The sequence below is a fragment of the Camelus dromedarius genome, chromosome 18 (genome assembly GCF_036321535.1).
Source record: "Camelus dromedarius isolate mCamDro1 chromosome 18, mCamDro1.pat, whole genome shotgun sequence".
NCBI classification, from domain to species: domain Eukaryota; kingdom Metazoa; phylum Chordata; class Mammalia; order Artiodactyla; family Camelidae; genus Camelus; species Camelus dromedarius.
The window spans coordinates 1,491,215-1,514,125 of NC_087453.1; the positions used below are offsets into that span (position 1 = coordinate 1,491,215).

General features: G+C 58.8%; 2 protein-coding genes across 2 annotated transcripts in view; one reads left to right on the forward strand and one right to left on the reverse strand.

Moving 5' to 3' along the window:
• SS18L1 (SS18L1 subunit of BAF chromatin remodeling complex) overlaps positions 1-16,140 on the reverse strand; it is a 28,545-nt gene extending 12,405 nt beyond the window's left edge. The window contains exons 1-5 of the mRNA XM_064496945.1: positions 15,999-16,140; positions 2,847-2,923; positions 2,200-2,284; positions 774-918; positions 120-317 (exon numbers count right to left, since the gene is read on the reverse strand). Of these exons, the coding sequence (XP_064353015.1) occupies positions 120-317; positions 774-918; positions 2,200-2,284; positions 2,847-2,923; positions 15,999-16,067 (574 nt within the window). The 5' untranslated portion in view covers positions 16,068-16,140. The remainder of the gene's footprint in view (positions 1-119; positions 318-773; positions 919-2,199; positions 2,285-2,846; positions 2,924-15,998) is intronic.
• Positions 16,141-16,436: 296 nt separating this feature from the next.
• On the forward strand, positions 16,437-22,087 carry PSMA7 (proteasome 20S subunit alpha 7). Its single transcript, XM_031433520.2, has 7 exons — positions 16,437-16,666; positions 18,801-18,927; positions 19,477-19,601; positions 20,186-20,308; positions 20,646-20,765; positions 21,447-21,509; positions 21,859-22,087. Exons 1-7 carry the CDS (start codon positions 16,571-16,573, stop codon positions 21,949-21,951), a joined length of 747 nt encoding a protein of 248 aa, XP_031289380.1. The 5' UTR covers positions 16,437-16,570; the 3' UTR covers positions 21,952-22,087.
• Positions 22,088-22,911: the final 824 nt, after the last annotated feature.

Genomic DNA, 22,911 nt, shown 5'->3' on the forward strand with positions numbered 1-22,911 from the left:
GCCCCTCAACACTGGCCCCCGCCTGGCCTGCACCTGCTGGCCCCCGGCCGTCCGGAAGCTGCAGGTGGAGGGCGGTCTGCGCCCGCGTGGGAGGGTCCCGGGGCCGGGCGGGGCGGTACCTGGGTTGGACTGCATGTTGATGTTGGCCCGAGACACGTAGTTGCTGATGGTGCCCTGGCCCTGCAGAGGCACGCTCTGCGAGGCCGGGCCTGAGTGGCTGTAGCCGGGCCCTGAGCCGTGGCTGCTGCCGGACATGCTCATGGAGGTCGTGGGCAGCGTGCTCTGCGCCGTCTGCTGCATGGACACGTGGTTCGGGCCTGCCAGGAGGGGCAGGGGAGACTGAAACCCACCGAAACCCCCTGACGGCAGCCCTGGCCTCGTGCCAGGACCTGCGCTTCCTTCCAGCGACTGCGAGGAGGAGGCCGACCGAGGTCCGTGGCCCCTCGGACGATGGGAAGGGGCCTGATGCTGAAGAGGAGCTGCTGGCCCACTGCTACACTGTCGTCAGTGGTTCCCGGTGGCTTTACTGGTTCTTGACCCAAGGACAGGAATGTCTACGGAAGCCCCCACAGAAGCTCATGCTGAGATGACGTGGCCCCAGACCGACAGTGTCGCAGCCAAGCAGGGGCCCTGGAGTGAGGGCTTTATTCCCCTGCTTGCTACCGCACACATGTGCCTGTGGAAGGGCCCCCCTGGAGCAGAGGGTCCCAGCCGCCCGGGGCCTGTTCTGTTCCCTAGACCCGACCTGACCCCGACACGCCCCGGCTACTGACCGTTGCCGATCTGGGCCTGCATGAGGGAGGACGGCGGCAGGCCCGCGCCGATGGCATCACTGAGGCTTCCCTGGGAGTGCAGGCCCTGGCTGGAGCCACTCTGGGACAGCCCTCCGGGGCCCAGCGTCATGCTCTGGGTGGGCGGCTGTGGCAACAGGAAGGTCACCGAGAGGACCGTTAACTCAGAACAGCCACCGGAAGCCACTCCAGGTTCAGCTGTCCCTGAGAGCTGCAGCCTCACTTCATGGCCACCTGGTGGACGCCTCTAATCCCCTGGCGGGACGACCACGGACGACCGGCTCAAACACTCAGGCCAAGATGGAGACGACAAACCCACCAAGCGCCAGCCAAGCTTATCAGCGCACGTTTGGAGGCCCAAAGCTGGGCCCCCTTCCTGGGGTTCAGGGAACTGCTCCGCCGGCCCGCCAGCTGTGCCCGCCTCATCCTGCTCCTCCCCCTCCCCGTCCCACTGGGTCTCAGCAGGCCGGCCAGCCCTGTCCCTCACAGCCCCTGCGCCCTAGGGCCCTTGTATGACCAGACCTGTGCCCCAGGCACCCTGTCCCCTCCTGGCCCACCCCCAAGCCCACCTCTGGTCACAGGACACAGAAGGGAGGTGGAGCTTACAAGGGGCCCCCTGCATCCCCACCTCCCAGGTCTGGATCAAACAGCCGCTCCGAAGGTTCAGATCAAAGCTGTCTACACTTGGCCAAGGAAATGGAGTTTCCAGCAGGATCGCTGGCATCTGCAGGGTGAGGGACCCCGACGTGACTGGGCAATCAAGACTGGTGTAACATCCTTACTAGCAAAACACATCCTGGCGTTCACAATGTCACCGTGTTCCTGGGGCCAGGGGCCTTGGGAGGTTGGCTGCTGCCAGCACCACATTTGTGCTGGAACCCGGCAGCCACCCCGGTCACCACGGCTGTGACTCTCTGCTCACCTCGAAGGAGGCCTGAGGCAGCCGCTGCTGGACCCTGCTTTCCCAGCAACAATTTCATGCGGGGAAAATACAGTTTTAAAAGTCTAACAGAAAGTAACCCATTTACACTCACACTGGAAGGGTTTACTGTGCTGGCACCTTTTAAAGTTTTGTGGGTGAATCAGAGCAACGCATGCTCATAGGTCACAAATTTCAAGTCGCTCAGAGTGGCTTACAGTGACAAGCCGGAATCCCCGGGCCCTCTTCTTGTTCTCCCCCAGACCTGCTTCCCACTGTTTAGGTCTGGTTTCCTGGGTCACCTCCCTTTGCTAAAGAAGCCGACAGCAGGACCTCAACCAGTTCACTTTCTGTATGTCGGGGAGTCCCACCCACACCACTCACGCCATCAGTCCCCTGAGCTGCTGCAGGGAACCCCAAGGGGTCTGAGGCCCTGCCTGACTGCACTGGGCAAGGGGAGTCCCCTGCCCCCCGTTGGCAGGCACTCACGGCAGGCAGCAGGGACTGCATGTTCTGGTTGGAGTCTGCGATCGTGGCCAGGTAGACCAGGTTCCGGTGCAGAATCTGCTGGTACCTGCAGGGAGGGGTGCAGGTGAAGCAGCGGAGCCACAAGACAGCCTTGCCCAGGGGACGGGGCTGGGGGCAGAGCACTTGGTGGTCCGAGATGGGCCAGGCGGGGAGGGGAGGGGTGGTGGTGGTGGAGGCCAAGGAGGGGGGTGCCACCAGGTCTGCTCAGGGGACGGAAGTCGGGGTGGGTCACAACAAGGCAGAGCTGGAAGGACGCAGGAGGGGATGCCAGGGGACCAGCCTCCTCCAGTGGACACTGGCACCAGGCTAACTCGACACCGTCAGAATGCCCCCGTGACTCTGCATCTGGCCCCAGGGTCACACGGGGTCCTACCTGGAGGACCCTGCTGTCCCCTGGTGTGGCGCCTGGGCACCCCCGGCAGCCATCCCCTCCCCTCACGCTCCTGTGTCCCTCCAAACCTGGCACCTCTCAGGGGGAGTGAGCCGGGGGGAGCGAGGCTGCCCTCCAAGGGGCATCTCAGCAGCTCAGCTGACCGCACAGCCCCACTCACCCTGGCGGCTAAGCCCCAGGGGAGGCAGGGACGGGCCTGCGTGGCATGGCCACTTACTGGGTGCACTCGGCAGCCTTGCCCTTGCTCTGGTAGTCCAGGATGCACTGGATCAGGTGGTGGTTCTCGTCCAGCATCTGACAGAGAAGCAGATGTGAGCACGGGATCACCGCAAGTCTGCGGGCAGCCGGCTGGCGGCTCATTAGCCCGGTGGTGCCTGTCCTCAGCGTGCAGGCACAGTGCTCCATATACAGACCTGCCCGCTCACCGCCTGCCCGCAGGGTCAACCCCCGACCCAGAGCCCCCAGCTCTCACTCTGCCAAGGAAAACTCAACCTGCAGGACCCCATGTTCTAGGACCCTTGACCCCAGGGCCTCTGCCTGCTGGAGGGACCCGGCGTCCGGAGCAGGGATCCCAGGACCCTGAGCGAGTCTGGAGGGCGTGAGATTTGCCATCGCAGCCCCACAGCGGGCGTTCCCGGGGAGGCGGCGGGCACCCCGACAGAGCATCACGGAGCCCCTCTTCAGGTGGGCCACGTGGGGGCAGCACCTGTGAAGGCCGGGGAGAGGGAGGAAGGCCAGGTTGGAGTGTGGGGGGCCACACACAGGAGGCAGGGCCTGAACACCCCTACCTGGACGTGAAGGGGAGAGGCCCATGCAACCAGCTGCCCCCTCTGGAGGGAGGCGCAGAACCACGTCCAGAAAAAGGCCTTTGCTCAGAAACTCTCCTGAAGGAAAAATCTGTGCCTTCACCTCCTGTTGTGTCTGGTCATCTTGGCCCCAGGAGGCTCCTCCCAGTGGCCTCAGCTCTGCAGGCCCCTGGCAGCGCGGGGGACGAGGGGCCACCTGCCGCCACAGAGCTGGGGACCCCGCGCGCCATCCCCAGGGCTCTGCCCGTCCCTCAGGGAAACACGGCCCAGGTCTGGCTCCTTGGGAGGGTCACCAAAGCGCAGAGAGGCTCTCCCTGCCCCTCAGCCCCTGAGTCTTCAGGGTTGGCTTCTGCTGCTTTTTTTTTTTTTTTTTAAGTTACATCATCCTTCTCTGGGCTTCACCGTTTTCTCCCCACCGTGGAGAATGATGCCTCCACGCGGCAATTCCCGCCTTGGCCGAGCAGCTGGCCCGCGACGGGAACCACCAGGGGGCGCTGCGGGCCCGGAGCCACCCGGGGAGTTCACCTGTGGGCAGGTGCCTAAACCCACGAAGGGGCCATTCCCGCCGTTTGCACAGGAAGACTGCTTCCCAGATTAATAAGAAAGGAAAACGGCTGCAAAAGCCCGTCTCTGCTCCCCTCCGAGAGCCTCCCGGGAAGGCCCCAGGGCTCAGCTTCCTCGGCTCAGTCCAGCCGGGCTCTCTCCCCAGGACCCACATCGTGTTGTTTTAAGCACAGGGTGTTCATTTCAGTATCATTTGTAACAGCTCAGAAAAAGGGGGGACACTTAAATGGTCAATGACGGGGTGCCTTAAGCCACGAGAGTAAAGCCATACGAAGATGTTAACCAGCCATTACAGACATTTTCACAGATTTTTTTAAGCACAAGAAAGTGTTACACTGTTAGGATTTCTTTAAAGCAAGGTACAGAGTATGATCTCAGTGAACTTAGGACCAGTTGAATGAAGGAGGCGGACTGGGTGTGTGCTGACCTCCAAACCCTCCCAGACCCACCTGGTGAGTAAGCGGGAAGGGTAACTGCTCACGGGGACAGAGAGCAGCACTGAGACGGCAGCGCAGGCAGCGGGCTCCTAGAAACAGCAGCAAACGCAAGCGCATACCTGAGCCAGCGAGCCCAGGGCGCCGGAGCCACTGCGAAGACTCCCCCAGCTCAGGAAGGTGGAAACTCTGGGTCCCTCCCCACAGCTACCTAGGAGGGGGACGTGGGGACGGTGGGGGCGTCTCAGGGAACATGACCGGCCCGGGAGGCCAGTGCCAGGACACTGACGGCAGGAGGGCACCCCCAGTGAAGCCCCAGTGTCCTCTTGCCCAGTGCCCTGGTCCTAACAAGGGTGACGGATGGCCCGCACCAGCATTCCTGGGAAGCCTGTAAATGAGATGAACCAAAACCAGCCACGGAGGCCAAACGCTGGGCGAGACGAAGACCATGCAAGAAGGAGACTCGAAATACAAAAGAAAAGAGAACCGTAACTACCGTTAATGTCCTCCAAGATGCAAGGACTCACTGTGTCAGGTTAAAAAAGGAGCTATTAAACACAGCAGAGACAACAAAGAGAGCTCTGGGGTACCTAGAACATATCAACCAAGACAAAAAAAGGAGGAAAGGGGGGTGGAATACGTAGTAGAAAACTCCTAGACCCAAAAGGCCAGGCAGAAAACAGAAAGGGCAGCTGTGGGCCGGGCAGGACGCTCCTGCCCTCCGCCCCGCCCCCCCCCCCCCCCGCCTCCCCGGGGCAGACCCGCCCCCACGTCCTCCACTTAACTCCTCCCTGAAGCACCCAGAGAACAGCGTCTGATGCACATTTCCTGAGTTTTTCAGATGCTAAAACCACCACCAAATGGAAGAAATGAACCGCGGGGGGGTCATGAGCACGCAGCCCCCAGACCTACTGGCCCCTCAGGACTAAGGACGTTAATCTGTGACACCGCCCGTTACCACACCGTCAGCCAGTCAGAGACTCGCGCGCAGCCGGGACCCCCTCCCTCACCTGGCCCTTAAAATGCGTTGCTGAACCGCTCCGGGAAGTTCGGGTTTCTTGAGCCCGAGCCGCCGGCCCTCCTCGTCTGGCCCCTCAGTAAACGCTGCACTTGCCCTCAGCACAAGCCGGCACCAGTAGAACTGGCTTCACCGCGTGCAGGGGAGTGGGCCTGAGTTTGGTTCGGGAGCACAATGAAATTAGAAGTCATCCAAGTGGCCAAAAATAACTGTTCCAGGACTTTAAGAAGACAGAAAAAATAAAGTCATCCAGAAATAACTGTTCAAAGGCCCAGCGTGACAGACACACAGGGGCCCAGAGAGGTCCTCAAAGTGAAAGGAGCAGGAGCCGCGTCACTGAGCATCCCACACAGCACAGAAGCCTTGGGCACCGGGGGTGCAACGATCCCACCCTGAGGAAGACTTCCTGAGAAGCCTGGGTCCTGAGGAGGCTCCATCAGGAGGGCAGACTGAATCCCGGGTCAGGAGATTTTCCAAGGAGAGGTGACCGCGTCGTTAAAAAGACCTTCTGAGGAGGAATAATCCGATCGCAAGGGACACATCCTGAAGAGAATGACCTGAGCCTGAGGGAGACCTTCAGGGGAGGGCTGACGGGATCCTGAGGGAGGCAATCTTAGGAGAGATGAGTTGATCCTGAGGGAGATTTTTGGAGGAGAAATGACCCCATCCTGAGAGAGAATGTCAGAGCAGGGATGACCCAGTCCTGCAGGAGACTTTCTGAGGAGAGCAGACTGAATTCCAAGGGAGACTTTCTGAGGCAGGTTGACGGGATCCTGAGGGAAGCAATACGAGTAGTGTTGACCTGATCGTTCTGGAGGTCTCTGAGGAGGGGTGACCCGATTCTGAGGAAGAGTTGCTGACTGGAGATGACCTGCTCCTGAAGAAGACTTTCTGAGGAGAGTTCATGGGGTCCTGAAGGAGACAATACAAGGAGTGACCACCTGCTCCTTCTGGGGGTTTCTGAGGTGGGAGGACCTCATCCTGAGGGAGACTTTCTCAGGAGTGTTGACAGGATCACGAGGAAGACAATCTGAGGAGAGATGGCCTCATCCTGAGGCAAAATCCTTAAGGAGGGACAACCCAGTCCCTAGGGAGACTTTCTGAGGAGAGAGGATCTGATCCTGAGGGAGACTTAGAGATGACGCCCTCTGTCTGAGGGTGACTGCCGAAGGGGAGAGGACTGGATCCTGGGGAAGTACTCTGAGGAGAAGTGAGGCAATCCCTAAGGGGACATCCCGAGGGACATTAATCTGATCCCAAGGGAGACTTCTCTCCAACTCTTTCGGCAGCCAAAACACTAAGTGTCAGGGTAGGATGAACATGCTTAACACAAAAAGGAAAATTCACCTTCCACCCAAAAAGAGCACAATAACTGACCTTTAAAACGTCAGTTTTAAAGACAAAGAAGATGGAAGTAGAGTTCCCCACCGGGAAACTGAACACACATGGCGTGGGAGTTCCATGTACCACGAAGCACATCACTGGGGCAAATGGGGACTCAGATTGAGTCCTGCACGTCAGATAACAGCACCGTATCCATGTCGGCTCCTACACTCCGATCACTATACTGCGGTTATGTCTTTGTTTGTAGGAAAGTGATGCTTCAGCATTTGGGAGTGAAGAGGCTTCAGGTCTGCAATTTACTCTCAAATAGTTCCAGCAAAAATAGTATTTATATACAGGGCAGGGTGGGGCAGGGTGAGAGGATAGTAAACGAGGCAGTGTGTTAAGCTGGGGAATTCAGGTGAAGAGCATACAGGAACCCTTTTAAAGGTTCATGTCCCAGAGGGAGAGTGTAGATCCATGGTGGAGCGCGTGCTTAGCGTGCACAAGGTCCTGGGTTCAATCCCTAGGACCTCCATTAAACAAACAAACAAGCCAACCTAATCACCTCCCCCAAATAAATAAATAAATAATACCCCCAAAATGTTAAAAAGATTTTTTTAAAAAAGGTTTAAACTGAAAAAGGAAAAAAAAAAAGGTTCACGTCCCATACACCTTTTCTTGGGAATCTACAACAGAATGCGGCCCAAGACAAGGGCACAAACGCCAAAAAGGGAGGATCTCAGACCAACACAGAAGCCAAAAGAAGCTCGACCATGATGGAGGGAGACCCGTGGAGGCCCAAGAAGAGCAGCCCTGAGACAATGATCCTGACAGAACACCCGAGATGAAGAGGCTCCAGGGAAGAACGTCCGAGATAAACTAGGGAGAAGTGATTACAAGCAAAGTGAGATTGCCCACTCCAGGGAGAATGAAAGACTGGGCAAGAAGAGTGATCCTGCGATCCTGCACGGAGCACCATTTATACCACCACAACCAGCAGGAAGCCCTCCGGGGGCAATGGGTGCACCGGCGGGTTGGGGGGGGAGGGGCACACACAAGTGAAGTCCCCACTTACCATCATCATCATGTGAGATCAGCAAATGTTATGGACTGAGTATCTGTGTCCCCCCAAAACTCCTATACTGAAGCCATAACTCCCCATGTGGCAACATCCAGAGGTGAGGCTTTTGGGGGTGACTGGGTTTAGATGAGGTCGAGTGTGGAGGCCCCACCATGAGATTAGCGCCCTTATAAGAAGAAGGTAACAGCCGAGCTTCAGAGCTTCCTCTCTCGTCTCTGTGAAGAGCCAGAAGGCAGCCATCCACAAGCCAGGAAGCAGGCCCTCACCAAACCTGCCAGCACCTTGAGCTTGGACTTCCAGCCCCAGAACCGTGAGAAACGAAGGTCCGTGGTTTCAGCCGCTCCGTCCATGGTGTTCTGTTGTAACAGCCTGAGCAGACGAATGCAACAGATGATGCCTAAAACTAAAACCATTCCAGAAGTAGCTACTTGGTTTAGCAACAAAAAGAGCGAGAGGGCGCTGCGCGGACGTGGAAACCCTGCAGCACTATTTGACTCCTTATGTGCACATGATGAGCATAAACTCTAACCTAAAAACAAGGAATAAGTGACAAGAGGGAAACCCTGGCTGTCTCCAGGGCAGAGATTATGAATATAGATTTTAATTTCTTTATGCACTTGTGTTTATGAAAATGTCTAAGACAGGCATGTGTTTGTGCTATCATTTAAAAGAAGCCTGAAAGGAGTCTGGGACTGCTGAGCTGGGCGGGTCCAGGGGCCCCTGGATGCTTCTCTCTATCTGGTATGTGTCTAAAAATGTGTATCTTTAATATGAAGTTGAAAAATAAAGAAACCACTTACACCGATTAGAGAATTAACAATCTACTTCTTCACATATTTATTACCGTCTCTGGTTGACACCCAGCTCCCGAGCTTTGTCACAGGCGATCCTGTCTATTCCCGCACCAGAAGGCACGCCCCTTGTACTCTGTCCTGTTGGGAAGCCTGATTTCCCAGGTTCAGGGGTGACGGGGCCTTGATGTCACAGAGAAAGGAGTCTGAGACTCATGAAGTGTGAGGGCTGAAACCCAAATGCCAGGCATGGCTCACGGCCTCTGGAGGCGAGGATGTTGGGGGCAGTTAGTGGAGGAAGTGGCATCGCCATCTGGAGCTCAGCATTGAGGGCCAGGCGGCGAGAAGTGGTGAGATCCCATCTCAGAAGGCCTGTCCCAGGCCTTGGCGAATTCGACAAGCAGGTGGCGAGATCCCACTCTTGCTCATGGTGGCACCAGCGGCAGGGAGAGACAGATGTGGACACATGTCTGCTTGGTGCCACAAGGTGGCAGCTTGGTGAATATGATCTTGGCAGCGGGGGGCACCCAGGGATGCTGTCCAAGCCTTAGGGGGAGAGCGGACCAGGAGCGCATAGGTGGAGAGGGAAGGACAGCCCAGGTGGAGGGCAGAGCACAGGCAGAGGCCTGGCAGAGCAGGCACATCCAAAACTGGAGAGAAGTTCTGGGAACTGGATAAGAGGGTATGGCATGTCAGAGATGTGGAGCTATGGGGCAATTAGGGGAAAGGGGAGTCCTGAGCCAAACAGAGTGAGGGTGACCTTCTGAACTGCAGTCTGGGCTGACTGCAGGGGCTGGTATGAACAAAGTCACAACATACACAGACATATCTATTACCCATTGCTGTGTAACAAACATCCCCACATGCAGTGATGAAAACTTCTTAGCTTGGGGCCATCTGAGCAGGTCTGTTGCAAGTCTCACATGGGCTCACCTCTGGGATCAGGTCAGGGCCTCCTCCACCTGGTCATCCTGGTGGTCTCAGGGCTCTTAAGAGGGCAGCCCCAATGCAGGTGCTTACCAAGCCTCGGCTGGGTTAGGCTGGCTGACATCTCAGCAGTCAGAGCATCCTGTAGCCAAGCCCAGCACCCACGTGGGGGTGGGGACACGGGATACAGAGCCAGATGTCATTCCTTGGCTGCTGTTTCTCCCACGAGGCTTTACAAGGAACTGGACTTAGCTGCAAGGGAACTGGTGAATGACGGGGCTCAGAGGGCCTGAGCTCTGCCTCCTGTGGGCCCTGCCCGGCACTAAGGCCCCACAGGCGGAGAGGGAGGGCTGGGCACGGGGGACACGTGGGGTCCTGATGGGGTGGGTGAGGGAGTGAGGATGACAGAGAACTGGGGAGGGAAGGGACTGGGGTCCCAGAGGCCACAAAGAGAGTAGGGGAAACCTGGGTGAGGATGTCTGAAGGGGAAATGGCCCCCCATGACAACTGGGATGTGGCCCTGGAAGAGGGGCCCCGAGGCTCACTGCCGAGGGGGGTTCAGGTCATCCCACGATGGGCAGGAAGTCCCCTCACCACGTCCTTGTGGACGTTCTTGTAATTAACAAAGACTGCTGCTGTTCAAGTGGGAAGAGGTCCGCGGACGTGCCAGAGACCGGGCAGCCCCGCAGGAAAGGCGAGTCTCCCACCTCCCCGCCAAGGCCGCCACTCGCGCCAGCCTCGGCGCCTCCTGGAAGCATCCCCCGACCCCTGTTGTCCATACACCCGGAACATTCCCGTCCCGCTGGTCTCCCCTGGCCCTTGTCCTCCCTGATGTCCTGGAGTGTCCTGTATCTACCATAAAGACCCTCCCCCCGACTGTTTCCTAAGCTCCAGAGAATTCCACGATATGAATGCACATATGGTGTCCAGTTGGTCTCCGGCTTCTGCTGCTACAACCAAGGCCGCAGTGTGTGCCATCCACGTGTGGGATGGACTCGATGCAAGGTAACTCCTAGGAGCCGCGAAAGAAGGAGCCCGGCGCTGACTGGCAGCTGTGCAGTGTCACCAGGTGGCTGAGCCAGCGCTTGGCTTGTGTGCCCCCTCCTCCCCTGCCTCCTCTTGGGGCAAACATGGCTAACTGATCAGGGCTCCTTCCCCCAGGCACTGGGCAGCCACCACCCACTGGTGCCACAGACTCTGCTGAAGGAAGCCGACAGGACCCCTTGAAACGTTTGCCTGATTGGAGAACACATGACCTAGGCGTTAAGGCGTAAGGCCCAAACCTTACACGCACGGTGTCCCTGGGAGGGGCTGGCCCCTGCCCTGTGGTCCTACCTCTGTGACTGACACACGTGTTCAATTTCCAAGGACTCTAAGGACACAATAAGACGTGTTAACATCGATGCATCAGCAAACACGCCCACCTTCCTTCCGTGGGAGTCACCTCCTGTCTCCAGCGCCCGGGCGCTCATCATCGCTGGTCATCGCTGCCCAGCCCGCGAGGAGTCCGGGCAGAGGCTGAGCTCGGCTTCCTTCGCCTCTTCACATGGCCCTGGACTCACACGGGTTCCCGCAGTTTGGAATCACCTCCCTTTCAGAACGCGCTCATCCATCCCGGTCAAGTGTCCGATCCGATCAAAAGGCCGAGTCAGTTACAAGGCTGGGCACCTTCCTGAGCGTTTAACCACAGGTGCAGCTGGTGAGGAGCTGGTGGCATCGCCCTCTTTGAACCGAGGAAGCTGAGGCATGGTGAGGCTGGGTTGCGTACCGCTATCAGCTGAATGAGACTCTGAGCCCAGGAAGTGCCCGCCCTGCTCCACGGGATTCCACGCCCACCCTTGACTCTGAGGGCCACTGCCCCTCCCCTCAGCCCCGCACTGGAAAGAAACATGAGTGGCGCCCATCTGCTCGGGAGCCAGGCCAGCCAAGTGGAACGGGACACGGCATCCAGACCTCCTCCCTGGAGCCCCTGCACAGGCAGGTGAGCTGTCGTGGTGCGCGCTGATCGGGAGACCACACTGGCCCGACTCTGCCCAGGTCCTGTGCAGCCTGTGGTCATCAGCGCCAGGCCCCCCTCACTCCTGCACTGAGGGGGTCGGCGCGCAGCCCCTACTCGCAGCCCGGGGACTGCAGGGAAGCTGCCCTCTGACTCCCAGCACGGAGGCTGGTGCCCAGGCCCTGACCCACAGGCCAGGGCGGCATGTTAGGGGCAGAGGGCGGGGGGCCACGAGGAGAGCACCAGTGGGGACACCTGCAAGTGAGTGGCACCTGGCTGCTGTCCCCTCCCTCCTCCAGACTCCACACACAGCTGCTAAGGGGAGTCAGCCAGCCCCTGGAGGAGGCAGGTGACTGCTCTGGCTGGGGAGGCTGCACTTTATCCAGATGCTTCCATCTTCCACCAGAGGGCCCCGGACAGCACCTGCTCTGCAGGGGTGCACGGCAGGAGGGCTGCGGTCAGGTCTGACTCGGGGGCTGTCCCCTCCTGGAGAACACGCTTCCCCACTTGCAGGGGCTGCGCTCACAGCCGCTGCAGCTCTGGTCCAGGTGCGCTCAGGGCGGCACTCCCAGCACAAAGAAGCTCACCAAGAGCAGCGGACAGCCCTTGGCTGCATCCCCCTGCTGCTCCCTGGGGTCCCATCCCCCCCCCCAGGGCTGGCCCCAAGGACCGGAGAGAGGGGACACACGCCTCCCATCCCTGGGGATCCTCCCAGGCCTCTGCTCACTGGGAAGAAAGCGCTTCCGGTGACAACTGCCGGAAACTAGTCAATCAGCCAAGTTAATGGGAGGCTCAGAGTCCCCAAACCATTCCCAGTCATGAGACGGCTCTAATTTTAAAATGGCCAATTCACCCCCCTTACTAATAAATTAGCCCATGTTCTTTAAGACAATAAACTCCAGGTCTGAGAACGCACAGGGCATCCATCCCCCGACCCAGCGGCCATCCGTCACCCCTGTGCCCCCCGCCCCTGCCCCGGCACAGAGGACGCTGGGGCAGAGCATGTGCCCTGCTGGTCTTGCTCTCCTATACCAGACCCGAGCCAGCGAACACGCCGGGCGCCCACCCGTCTGTCAGCTCCCATGGAGCCCGCCCCCGCACGCAGTGAATTTAGACAGACAAGACACCACTCCCATCCTCTGGCCAAGGAGACAAACCAAGGAATCTGATACAAACAATAACAATAAAACTTATACCTATCAAGCACCTACTATGCACCAAGCAGCAAAGAGGCACCGGGGGCCCTCCAGTGTGCCCAGCCCAGCCACGGGGCCCACCAGTCACGCTGGGAGCACAGCCCCTGGTCCCACACCGGAGGAGAGCAGTGCAGGGCAAGTCCCCGCCTGCTATGGGGCCACCGGTGGTTGCTGGGACACTGCCCACCTCCATCCTATGTTCTCCAGCAAAGTCACGGCCCCGGGGGTTCTCACCAGAGTGCAGTTTCACCTGCGTGTCACCGCACGAACGCTGTGCTTGGCCACAAGCTGAAGCACCTTAGCGCTTGGCCCCGGCTCCCCAGGCCCTGCCGGTCTTGGTGCCTGTACCTGCTCCCTGCAGACCACAGGGGGGACCCCTCGGGACTCCCCTGAACTTCCAGACCCTTCCTACCCCTGCTCCTTGGTTCTCTTTGTCTGGAACACCCCGAGCCCCACATCCTCTCTTACGGGTTAAATTGTGTCCCTCAAAATGACACGTTCAGGTCCTGACTCCCAGTATCCATGATGGTGGCCTAATATGGAAATCGGGTCTCTGCAAATTTAATCAAGCTCAACCGAGGCCACACTTGACAAGTGTGGGCCCTGAGCCCTGTAACTGGTGTCCCTGTGAGAAGAGGGACACTGGACAGAGACACACACAGGGAGACAGCCATGTGGAGACGGAGGCAGAGAGGGGGTGATGTGTCTACAAGCCAAGGAGCTCCAAGGACTGCAGCAACTGTCGGAAGCCCAGAGAAGAGCGTGGTACAAGTGGTCCCTCAGAACCCCAGAACGGAACCACCCTGCCAGCACCTGTGCTTTGGACTTCGGGCCCCCAGACCTGTAAGACAGTACCTTTCTGCCGTTTGAAACCGCCCCGTTTGTGGTTCTCTGTTATAGCAGCCACCAGAGAAGAACTCATCTACCTATCCTAGGCACCCCCGCTGACAGAACCAGTGTCACAGACGCTCCAGCGTGTCCTGGGCACTACCTGTGCCAGACATTGTGACGGCTGGGGACGCACAAGTACAGGTCAGCAACATGAAAATTTGGGAGCCCAAGCAATGTGTCAAAGTGCTGTACGCACCACACGACTGCCAAGGGGGTATGAGGAGGGGACATTTGAGTGGGGCCTTGAAGGTTCAGTAGGAGTTTGCCGGGCACACTCTTATCCAGATATACTCTAAGGACAAGAGTCTACTTCCTGCTCTTTCACTACCAAGCAGGCTTCTGAGGAACTCCTCGCTTTTCTCAACACTCTGAGTATGAGCACGTGGTGTGGACACAGCTCACGTGAGTGTAGAACACATACCTCTCACATCCCCTCAGCCTGCCAGTAAAGAGTCCTGGGTACACACGGTCAGTGTCAAAACACCACGGTGAGTACACAGACTGCCAACCCTATCGGGTCAAACCAGATGACAGCCTGGGCGGAAGGCCCATTTCAACAGCCATCAGGCAGATTTTCGGCTCCGGGGTGCAGTCTTTCTGATCTGATGTTCGGAAGCAGCGCTCTACTGCAGTTTTGCCTGGAGAATCTGGGAGCTTTAATAGGGGGTGGGCGCAAAGTGCAAATAACTGGAAGGATGTTGACGCCAAGGTGACTTCAGGAACACGACTGTGTTCTTCATAGCTAAGCTGCAGAGAGCCAGGACTCACGGACGGAGGCCCTTAGTGCTGCTAACATGTGCGTCTGAGCCGCACACCGGACCCTCTGCCTCACCAAGAGGCCCAGATCGAGCGTCACTGTGAGGGCAGGCCCTCCAGCCACTGTCTGGGTTTGACTCCTGGCTCCATCACTTACCAGCAGGCGCTCAGCCTCCCTATACCTCAGTGTCCTTATCTATAAAGTGGGGATGATGGTTAGTAACTAACCTGAGAAATTAAATGACTTGAGATCTGCAAAGCCTTAGAACAGTGCCTGGTCTGCAGTGAGCACCACATGAGTGTTGACTAAACAAATAAAAACGCCCCACTTTCAAACGTGTATCTCTGCTGCTTCTCAAACCATCTCTCTCCTATTTTGAGTTTACTGAGGCTCCTCGTTTGTAAAACCAGTCACAGCAAAACAGTGTCACAACAGGCAAGAGGCTGAAGCCAAGTCCACCAGGTCCTGGCAAGTCATCATGAATCCCTGGGGGAAATAAGAGGCTCCGGAAACCAAATACCACTGCCCGCGATCCTACGAATTCTAGATTAGAAAGAAAGTCATGTAGCTACCAAGGACACTGAGAAAATTGAAGCAAGAATGACTAACATCCACTTTCTTCCGAGCCTGTCTTACAAAGAGAAATAGGAGAAAATTTAAAACCTCAATTTCAAAATTCAAGGCTTCTGATAAAGGTGTCCCCAAACCCACCTGAAGGTTATCTCTAGAAAACCACAAAGCCAAACTTGCAGAAGGCGGGCAAGGCTGTAAAGCGAATCTGTAAAGTTTGTTAGGTGAGGAGGCTGGTCAGGTGTCACGCTGACCAGCAGGTCGCCCCGAGGTGTGGCACGCTCCTTAGAGGGCTGCGGGGCTGCTGGAAGGGCGTACCATACTCTGGATGAGCCCCTTTGTGCCTCGGAGTACCAGCACCAGAGTAAGGCGACAGGCGTGGCCGGCTGCTGGCCCCTTCGCCCCGTGCCCCCTCCACCAGTCAAGCTTCGCGCAGGGACCGGGGCCGCCCACCGCGCTGCGCCACCTCTTACGCCAGCCAGGTCTGTCCCCTTTGCGCGCGGGGCGGCCTGCGGACACCACCTTGCGGGCGCCGAGTCCCGCCGCCCTGCGCCCCTGCCCACGGCTCCTGGTCCCAAAGGCGACGAGTCACCACTGTGCCCGGCGCGGCCCAGGATTGTTCCCGACTTGGCTTCGCGGACACCACCTCTCCGACACCACCCCGCGGGTAGCATCCCTCGGACACCACCCCGCGTGCTCCCGGTTCCGCCACCCTGCGCCCCTGTCCCCGAAGGCGGCGGGTCCCCACTGTGCCTGGCGCGGCCCGGCGTTGTTCCCGGCTCGGCTCCGCGGACACCACCCCGTCGGGGGCCCTGCGCCCCTGCTCGCAGCCCCGCGCGCCCCCGCTCCAGTTGGCGCAGGCTGGCTGCCGGGCGCGCGAGGGGCCTCGGCGGGGTCGCGGCGAACGGCTGCGCCCCGGCTTTGTTCGCGCCCCGCGCCCACCGGCTGCCGGCGCTTCGGCCCCGCGCCTGCACGCACCCCGCGTCGCCCTGGCCCGAGGCCCCCAGCCCACCTTCTGGATGGTTTGCTGCGTGACCTCCCCTTTGCCTCTCGGCCGGGCGGACGCGAAGGCCACCGACATGGTCGCGGGCACGAGATCAGCCCGAGATCATCGGGGTTTATTCTCCGGCTGCGCTCCGCGGCCCGAGGCTCTCATTCCCCGCAGTCGCTGGGGGGCGGGGGGCGCGGGGGGCGCCGCGCCGTGGGCTCGCCCGCCCCTTCGCCGCCGCGCCGCTCCCGTGCCCGCCGCGCCGCCGCCCCAAGCATCGCCCCACTCTGAGGACAGACCCCGCAAGGCGTCCCCGAGCGGCCGCGCTGCGCCCCGCGCCCGGCCCGCCGCCACCGCGCCGCCCCCCGCGCCCCCCGCCGGTGGTTCGGTCCGGCCCCGCCCCGGCCGGCGCGCACGTCCGCCAGACGCCGCCGACGCCGCCTGACGCCTCCCGACACCGCCTTACGCCAGCAGCGCAGTCGGCGGCGCCGGGGGTGGGCGGGCGCGAGGCGCGGGCGCAACGACGTCGTGAATCGCGGGTTGCGCCGGCCGTGAGTGTGCGCTTTTCCCGGGCCCGGCTGCGTCGCTCCGCCGGCATGAGCTACGACCGCGCCATCACCGTCTTCTCGCCCGACGGCCACCTCTTCCAAGTGGAGTACGCGCAGGAGGCCGTGAAGAAGGGCTCGACTGCGGTGAGCGGCTGGCCGAGGGGCTGGGGTCCGGGCGGCGCTGCTGGGGCGCGGGAGGCCAAGGGAGGCCTGTCCTCGGGGAGCGGAGAGCCCGGGCGTGGAGAGGCCCGCGCAGCCGGGGGCAGGGCAGGGGGCCCGGGCGGCTGGGTGGGGCCCAGGCGCCTCGTGCCCACCGGCCTCCCCAGTTCGGGGCCCGGGGTTAGTACAGTGGCGCTGGGCGCACACGGAAGCCGGGACTAGCGCGCTGCTGCGGGAAGGGGGCGCCTCGAGCCGTGGGCGTGGGGACGCGAGGGCAGGCCGGGCGGAACTGTCGCTGGGTGGACGGACTTCCGCTTGCCGGCGAACCAGGGTGTGTGTTTGTTGGCTGCTCGGCAGGCGCGCTGCTGACCCCCGGACTCGGTGCCAGGCGCCGGCCTCCTGCTCCTTCTCGGAGTCCCGAGCCCGTGCACGCGCCTGGTGGCGACGGCCATGTTTCTGGGTCGCGGCTGCCGCGGGCCCGGGAGAGCGGGGGCCGGGGCCGGGCCGGTGGGTGCGCCGCAGGCGGCGGAGGCGCGGGGTTCGGAGCGACCGGGCTGGCCCCTTCCCCACTCCGGAACGTTCTTTAAGGGAGCGAGTGACTTAGGCGACCCGCGTCTGGACAGCGCCTAGTTCGGGCACTTGCCCCACCGGGAAGGCAGTTGTCCTCGACGTCCAGGTCGGCTTGGAGAACAAAGGGCGCCGGCAGCCTAGCGCTGCTGACAGGCCCCCCCCCACCCCGGGCTGGCTGCGCTGGGTGCTCCCCCGCCGCGGCGGCGCCCCCGACCCACTGGCCTTACTGAGACCGCCGTCTGAAATTTAAATACATGATGTCTTCAAGACACTTGTCAGCTTGCTTATTGCAAACAATGTGATGGTTTTCTTTAACCTGGTACTTAAGAGGTTTGAGTGGACAGAGAGAAAACACACGATTCTGTGAATTTTGAAGTATTTTCATTTCTTGCATGTTTTGAAATGAAGGCCCCAAATCCATCTTGTGACTTACCTCAGCTTAGAGACTGCTGGAGGAGTCAGCTGCCACCCCCTGCTCCCCCATACTCTCTTGGGCCAACTACAATTGCTACTTTTGCTTAACGCAGCTAGTGTCTCTGGCCTGGCCTTCTTTCCCTTGGGAACTTTGAAGACGGAGTTAGTTCAGAGTTCCTTGAAATCTGAAACGCTGCCGGCCAGTGCTTCTCTGCACCCCAGGGGGCGTTTGGCAGCACGTGGAGACTTCTAGAGGTGGAGCCAGGATGCCGCCAGTCCTCCTGCGGTGCTCATTGCTCGGGGACAGCCCTCAGATCAAAGAACTGGCCAGCCCCGATGCCCCTGTGCTGAGGCTGAGAAGCCCTGCCCTAAACTAAGGGGATGCTGCTGTGCTACGTGGTGGCCTCATTTGTGTCTGCTGCTGCCTCGCTTGGGGGGTTAACTGGCAATCGGCGACTTTTCCCACGTTTTAGTACGTCCTTCTCTGCAGGATCAGCCATAAGCAGAGAGCTGTTGGCCTCCCAGTAACAGTAATACCTTGTCCACCTGATGCTGCGTCGGGCCCTCCCCCACAGCTGTACACACTGGTTTCAAAAACGCAGGAGAGAGTGGGGTGGGTTTTGGTATGATTTCACAGCCACAGCAACACTGCTTTGAGAACATCCAATTTCAGTGTTAGGGACTCCGGTGTGAAGGCCCTTCATTGGACTCTGGTTCACTGGGTCAAAGGGATACATAGGCACACTGACCCTACAGTAGCTAGTTCTTTTAACTGACGCCTAGTTGATTAGCAGTGTTGTGTTTCCAGGGTACAGCACAGTGATTCAGTTATACACGTCTGTGTATTTCTTTCTCATCACAGGTTGTTATAAGCAGTAGTTAATTCTCAGTTGTGTTGTAACTGAAACTGCGTATTGGTGTTTTAGGTTAAGGCACAGGACTAGGCACTTGGATCACAATCCCTAGGCTAGCTCTGCAGAAGTGGGCCCAGACGCAGCATTTGCAGGGTGTCCGTGCCACCCCTAGGGTGTTCCCAGGACCATGCTAACATCTGCTACACCCACTCTTAGTGCTCTGTGCCGGGTGGCAGAACCTCATGTCACTTTCTTAAGTGCCATGTTGGTATTCATTGAAGGTTGGTGTTCGAGGAAAAGACATTGTTGTTCTTGGTGTGGAGAAGAAGTCAGTGGCCAAACTTCAGGATGAGAGAACCGTGCGGAAGATCTGTGCTCTGGATGACAATGTCTGCATGGCGTTCGCGGGTGAGTCTGCACCCAGCACTGAGGTGCTCTAGAGGCTAACCTGGTGGAAAGGCTGTTGGGGGACGTGTAAAAAGAAAAGGGTTGGCCACAGATTCTTGGGGGGGGGTCCCTCCTCCCCAGGTGGCTGCAGCACAGGGGCTAAGTCAACAAACACCCCTAGGACGGAGGCTGTGCCATCGCCTCATGGCGGTCAGTCGGGAGGAAGGGTGGGCTTCCATGGCCAACTGTGCCGGGAGGCAGAGCGTGACAGCGATGTGTTTGCACACCACGTGGGTTCACTCGGTTCCCGCCTCAGCAGGGAGACCCTGGTTCACCTGAACTAGAGGTTGACTTACCTTGTGGGAGGATGAGTGTGTTTACAGTCTGACCCACATGGCGCCTGGTACACCCGACTTTCTCAGAGAGGCTTGTGGAGGCTGGTGGTTCCACGGCAGATCACTGAGAATGACCCCAGTGCCGGGTCTTGGAGGACCGGCTTTAGCATCTTTGCCGGCTTCCATGGCTGACCGGCTGGTGGGGCTCAGGCGGGGTTCTCTGTGGTTATTGCAGGCCTCACCGCTGACGCAAGAATAGTCATCAACAGGGCCCGGGTGGAATGCCAGAGCCACCGGCTGACAGTGGAGGACCCAGTCACCGTGGAGTACATCACCCGCTATATCGCCAGTCTGAAGCAGGTGGGTGCCCGCCTGCCGGGGCTCAGCCCCGTTGGGGAGCCCCCTGCCGCGGCACTTCACATGGGCATTCGCGCCTGTCGCTACAGGGAAACCAGAAAAGTGCACTGGCTCCACACACGCAGTCCTGGCCTTGATTTCTGCCATCTCTTGCCCTTTTTGGTGGCATCTGTAGTTGCACAGGGCAGTCCAAATTCAGATTTCTAGAGGGAAATGATACGATGATATGACCAGTCACCAAGCAGTTGGGAGGGGACGAAAAAACACCCCCACTCTGTCGAAATCCTAGTCATCGTGAGCCAACTGTGTGGCCAGAATGTAGCTGCTGTCAGGATTCCTCCTGGTGGCCCTGCTGAGCGCGGCGGCGCGGCTCTGGCCCAAGAGTGGAAGCACCGCAGCACGGCGGGGATACTGGGAGCCCCTGGCTGGCCTCCTTCATGACCTGAATTACAGATTGCCAGAATGTGGGCTTAATCTCGTCCCTTTGCTAAAAGCACATTGTTTGGAACATTGTGTATTTTGTTCACGGTGGGTTCTGGGGGGCCTTTGTGCTGAGACAGCGGTGTCACGGTGTCTTTTTCCCCTAGCGCTACACACAGAGCAACGGGCGCAGGCCGTTTGGCATCTCCGCCCTCATTGTGGGTTTCGACTTTGACGGCACCCCCAGACTCTATCAGACTGACCCCTCAGGCACATACCATGCCTGGAAGGTGAGTCCCTGACGAAACGGAGGGGCTTTGGGCTGCCGGGGGCTGGCCTGGTCCTATGATAGCATGTGCACCCATGAGCTGTGTATCCATGACCCGGGCGATGCGGGAGCTGGGGAGTCACTAGGCGTCACCGTTTGGGGAAAAGGACAGTGAGCTGTAAGGATACGCAGCATAGTCAAGTCGCCTGTGTCTCTCTCAGTAGACACTCCCCTTCTTAGTAGGAATCGGCACTAACTCCAGAAGCCCTTTGCACAAGGAAGCCATGGGGCAGGGGTGCCAGCCGCACGGGGGTGACCGCTGCCCTGCGCTGTGTAACTAACACACACCTCTGCCTCAGGCCAATGCCATAGGCCGCGGGGCCAAGTCAGTGCGAGAGTTTCTAGAGAAGAATTACACCGACGAAGCGATTGAAACTGATGATCTGACCATCAAGCTGGTTATCAAGGCCCTCCTGGAAGTAAGTTTGAAATCTGGGAACGATACTGAGGACACCCATGGCGTCGTGGCAGTACTTGGGCTGGGTGGAACCCACAGAATGGGGCACCTGATGTGGGCAGCCAGGAGGCGGCAAGGGCACCAGCGGTGCCACCAGTCCCAGCTCCTGTGCTCCATGACCTCTTTACATGGCTGGGGCGGTCACGGCACCGAGAGGCTAGATTGCTTCCCCGGGAGCAGAGCTCCCAGCCATCACTCAGCCTCCAGGCTCAAGCTGCTGCTGAGGCCCAGGAATCAGAACTGGGGGTAATGGATGTGAGCCGGGAGGTCTGGGACTCTGTCGAGACACTGGAGGTGCTGGCAAGTGAAGCCAAAGAGGCATAGGAGAGTGGTGGGAAGGCCGGGCCGGGGTCCAGACGCTGGGGCTCAGCAGTGGGAGAGGCTGCACGGAGAGGTGAGGGCCGTGAGCACATCTGCTGTGCAGGAGGGACCGGGGACAGGAGGGGGGGTGCAGGTATCCCAGAGGACTTTGCACCTCAACACACAGTTGGGACACGAGCTTTGGGTGCTGAGACCTCAGTGTCCCACCCCTCCCCTCGCGTGGCAGTGCTGGATTCGGGTTCACGTGACACCGTTTGAGGGGCTTGTCGGCAGGCTTCAGTCTTGAGGTAGGAGAGGTATCTGAAGCTTTTCTCTCTCCAAGGTGGTACAGTCGGGCGGCAAAAACATTGAACTTGCTGTCATGAGGCGAGACCAGCCCCTCAAGGTAATCACCAAGTGGGTTTGCTGTCTTCACCCGTGGGCACCCCCAGTGCATTTTTAGGACCGTTCTGCTGGGGCTTTAGCATCGGAAGAAGTTCATTCCAAGGAGCCCCACGCACTGAGAGAAAAAGCATTCTGGTATTGCTCCCTGGACAGCACCGAGCAGCGCAGCTGAGCACGCTTGCTCCTGCTTTTCCGTTATCACCCACATGCCCGCTCCGGTTTGGTACCCGACCAGGCGCACGCAGCGTGGTGTCCTGAAGCAGCAGCTGTGAGGGGCAGTCTGGGGCCCCCGCTCTGGGGCACCTTGTGTGGCTTGGGGGAGGCTTAACCCTACACTGTTTCTTTGATAGATTTTAAATCCTGAAGAAATTGAGAAATATGTGGCTGAGATTGAGAAAGAAAAGGAGGAAAACGAAAAGAAGAAACAGAAGAAAGCGTCATGATGAGTGAAGTCTTGCTTGTAGCGATTTTTAAATTCAAATCATGGATGATTCTCAGAATGATTCGTAGGCATTTCCATTCCATTATCTGTATCGTCCCCATGTCCTACAATAAACCTCCATCTTTTTTAATCTTTCAGAGTATGTATCGTTTGGGTGTACTGATAGCTCTTCAGGAAACGTGCTCACTTTGAGTCTCGAGTGTTCCTTGTGGCTTCTCGGTGCCAGGCTGAGACAAGGTGGTGGCTGAAATGGGCTCCTCCCGCGGGGTTTGTGGGGGCGCGTTACCGGGTCCACGCTGCTGGAGACGGGAGCCGCGGGTGCAGAACTCAGGGTTTCTCTCCTTTAGGGGCCCCAGACACAGAATGACTGCCTGCCTCCTGAGGCCTTCATAGTCCTTTAAGAATGTAACGTCAGGGACACAAAACACCAGCACAGAAAGCAGCACTCAGCTGAACTCATCACTTCGTGTTGCTGAGCAGGAGCTGTGAAGCTAGTCTTTAATTTCTGGTTTCAGTAGATCAAGCCAACATTCCTTTTACCTCCTACCTTAAGACTTCTGGTGCTGGCTCTTTCCTGCCCTCTCACCTTTTAGCCAGAAAGACGGCCCTTGTTTTAGCTTCCAGTCCAGCAGCAGGGTAATGGTTCTAAGTTTTACCTTCACAGAAAAATCCTAACCACCTCCTTTGGCTGCACAGCTCTGCTGCTTCTCATGAGGCCCTGCCCCCAGTGCTGGTGCCCTGGGAGAACACAGAGGGCTCCTTGGGTCCTTGGGCTGGTCTCCTGGGACTCCAGGGCGGGACTCCGGGGCTCTGATCTCAACCACCTACGGCTTCTCTTGCTCTGCATCCTCATTTAATGGCATACGTACCTCTGGCTTCCACAGTGGAGTAGAGGCCCAGATACATTTTAAACTCAGCCTAAAATGTGCAGTTGTCAAAATGACTGTCAGTTTAAATTTTT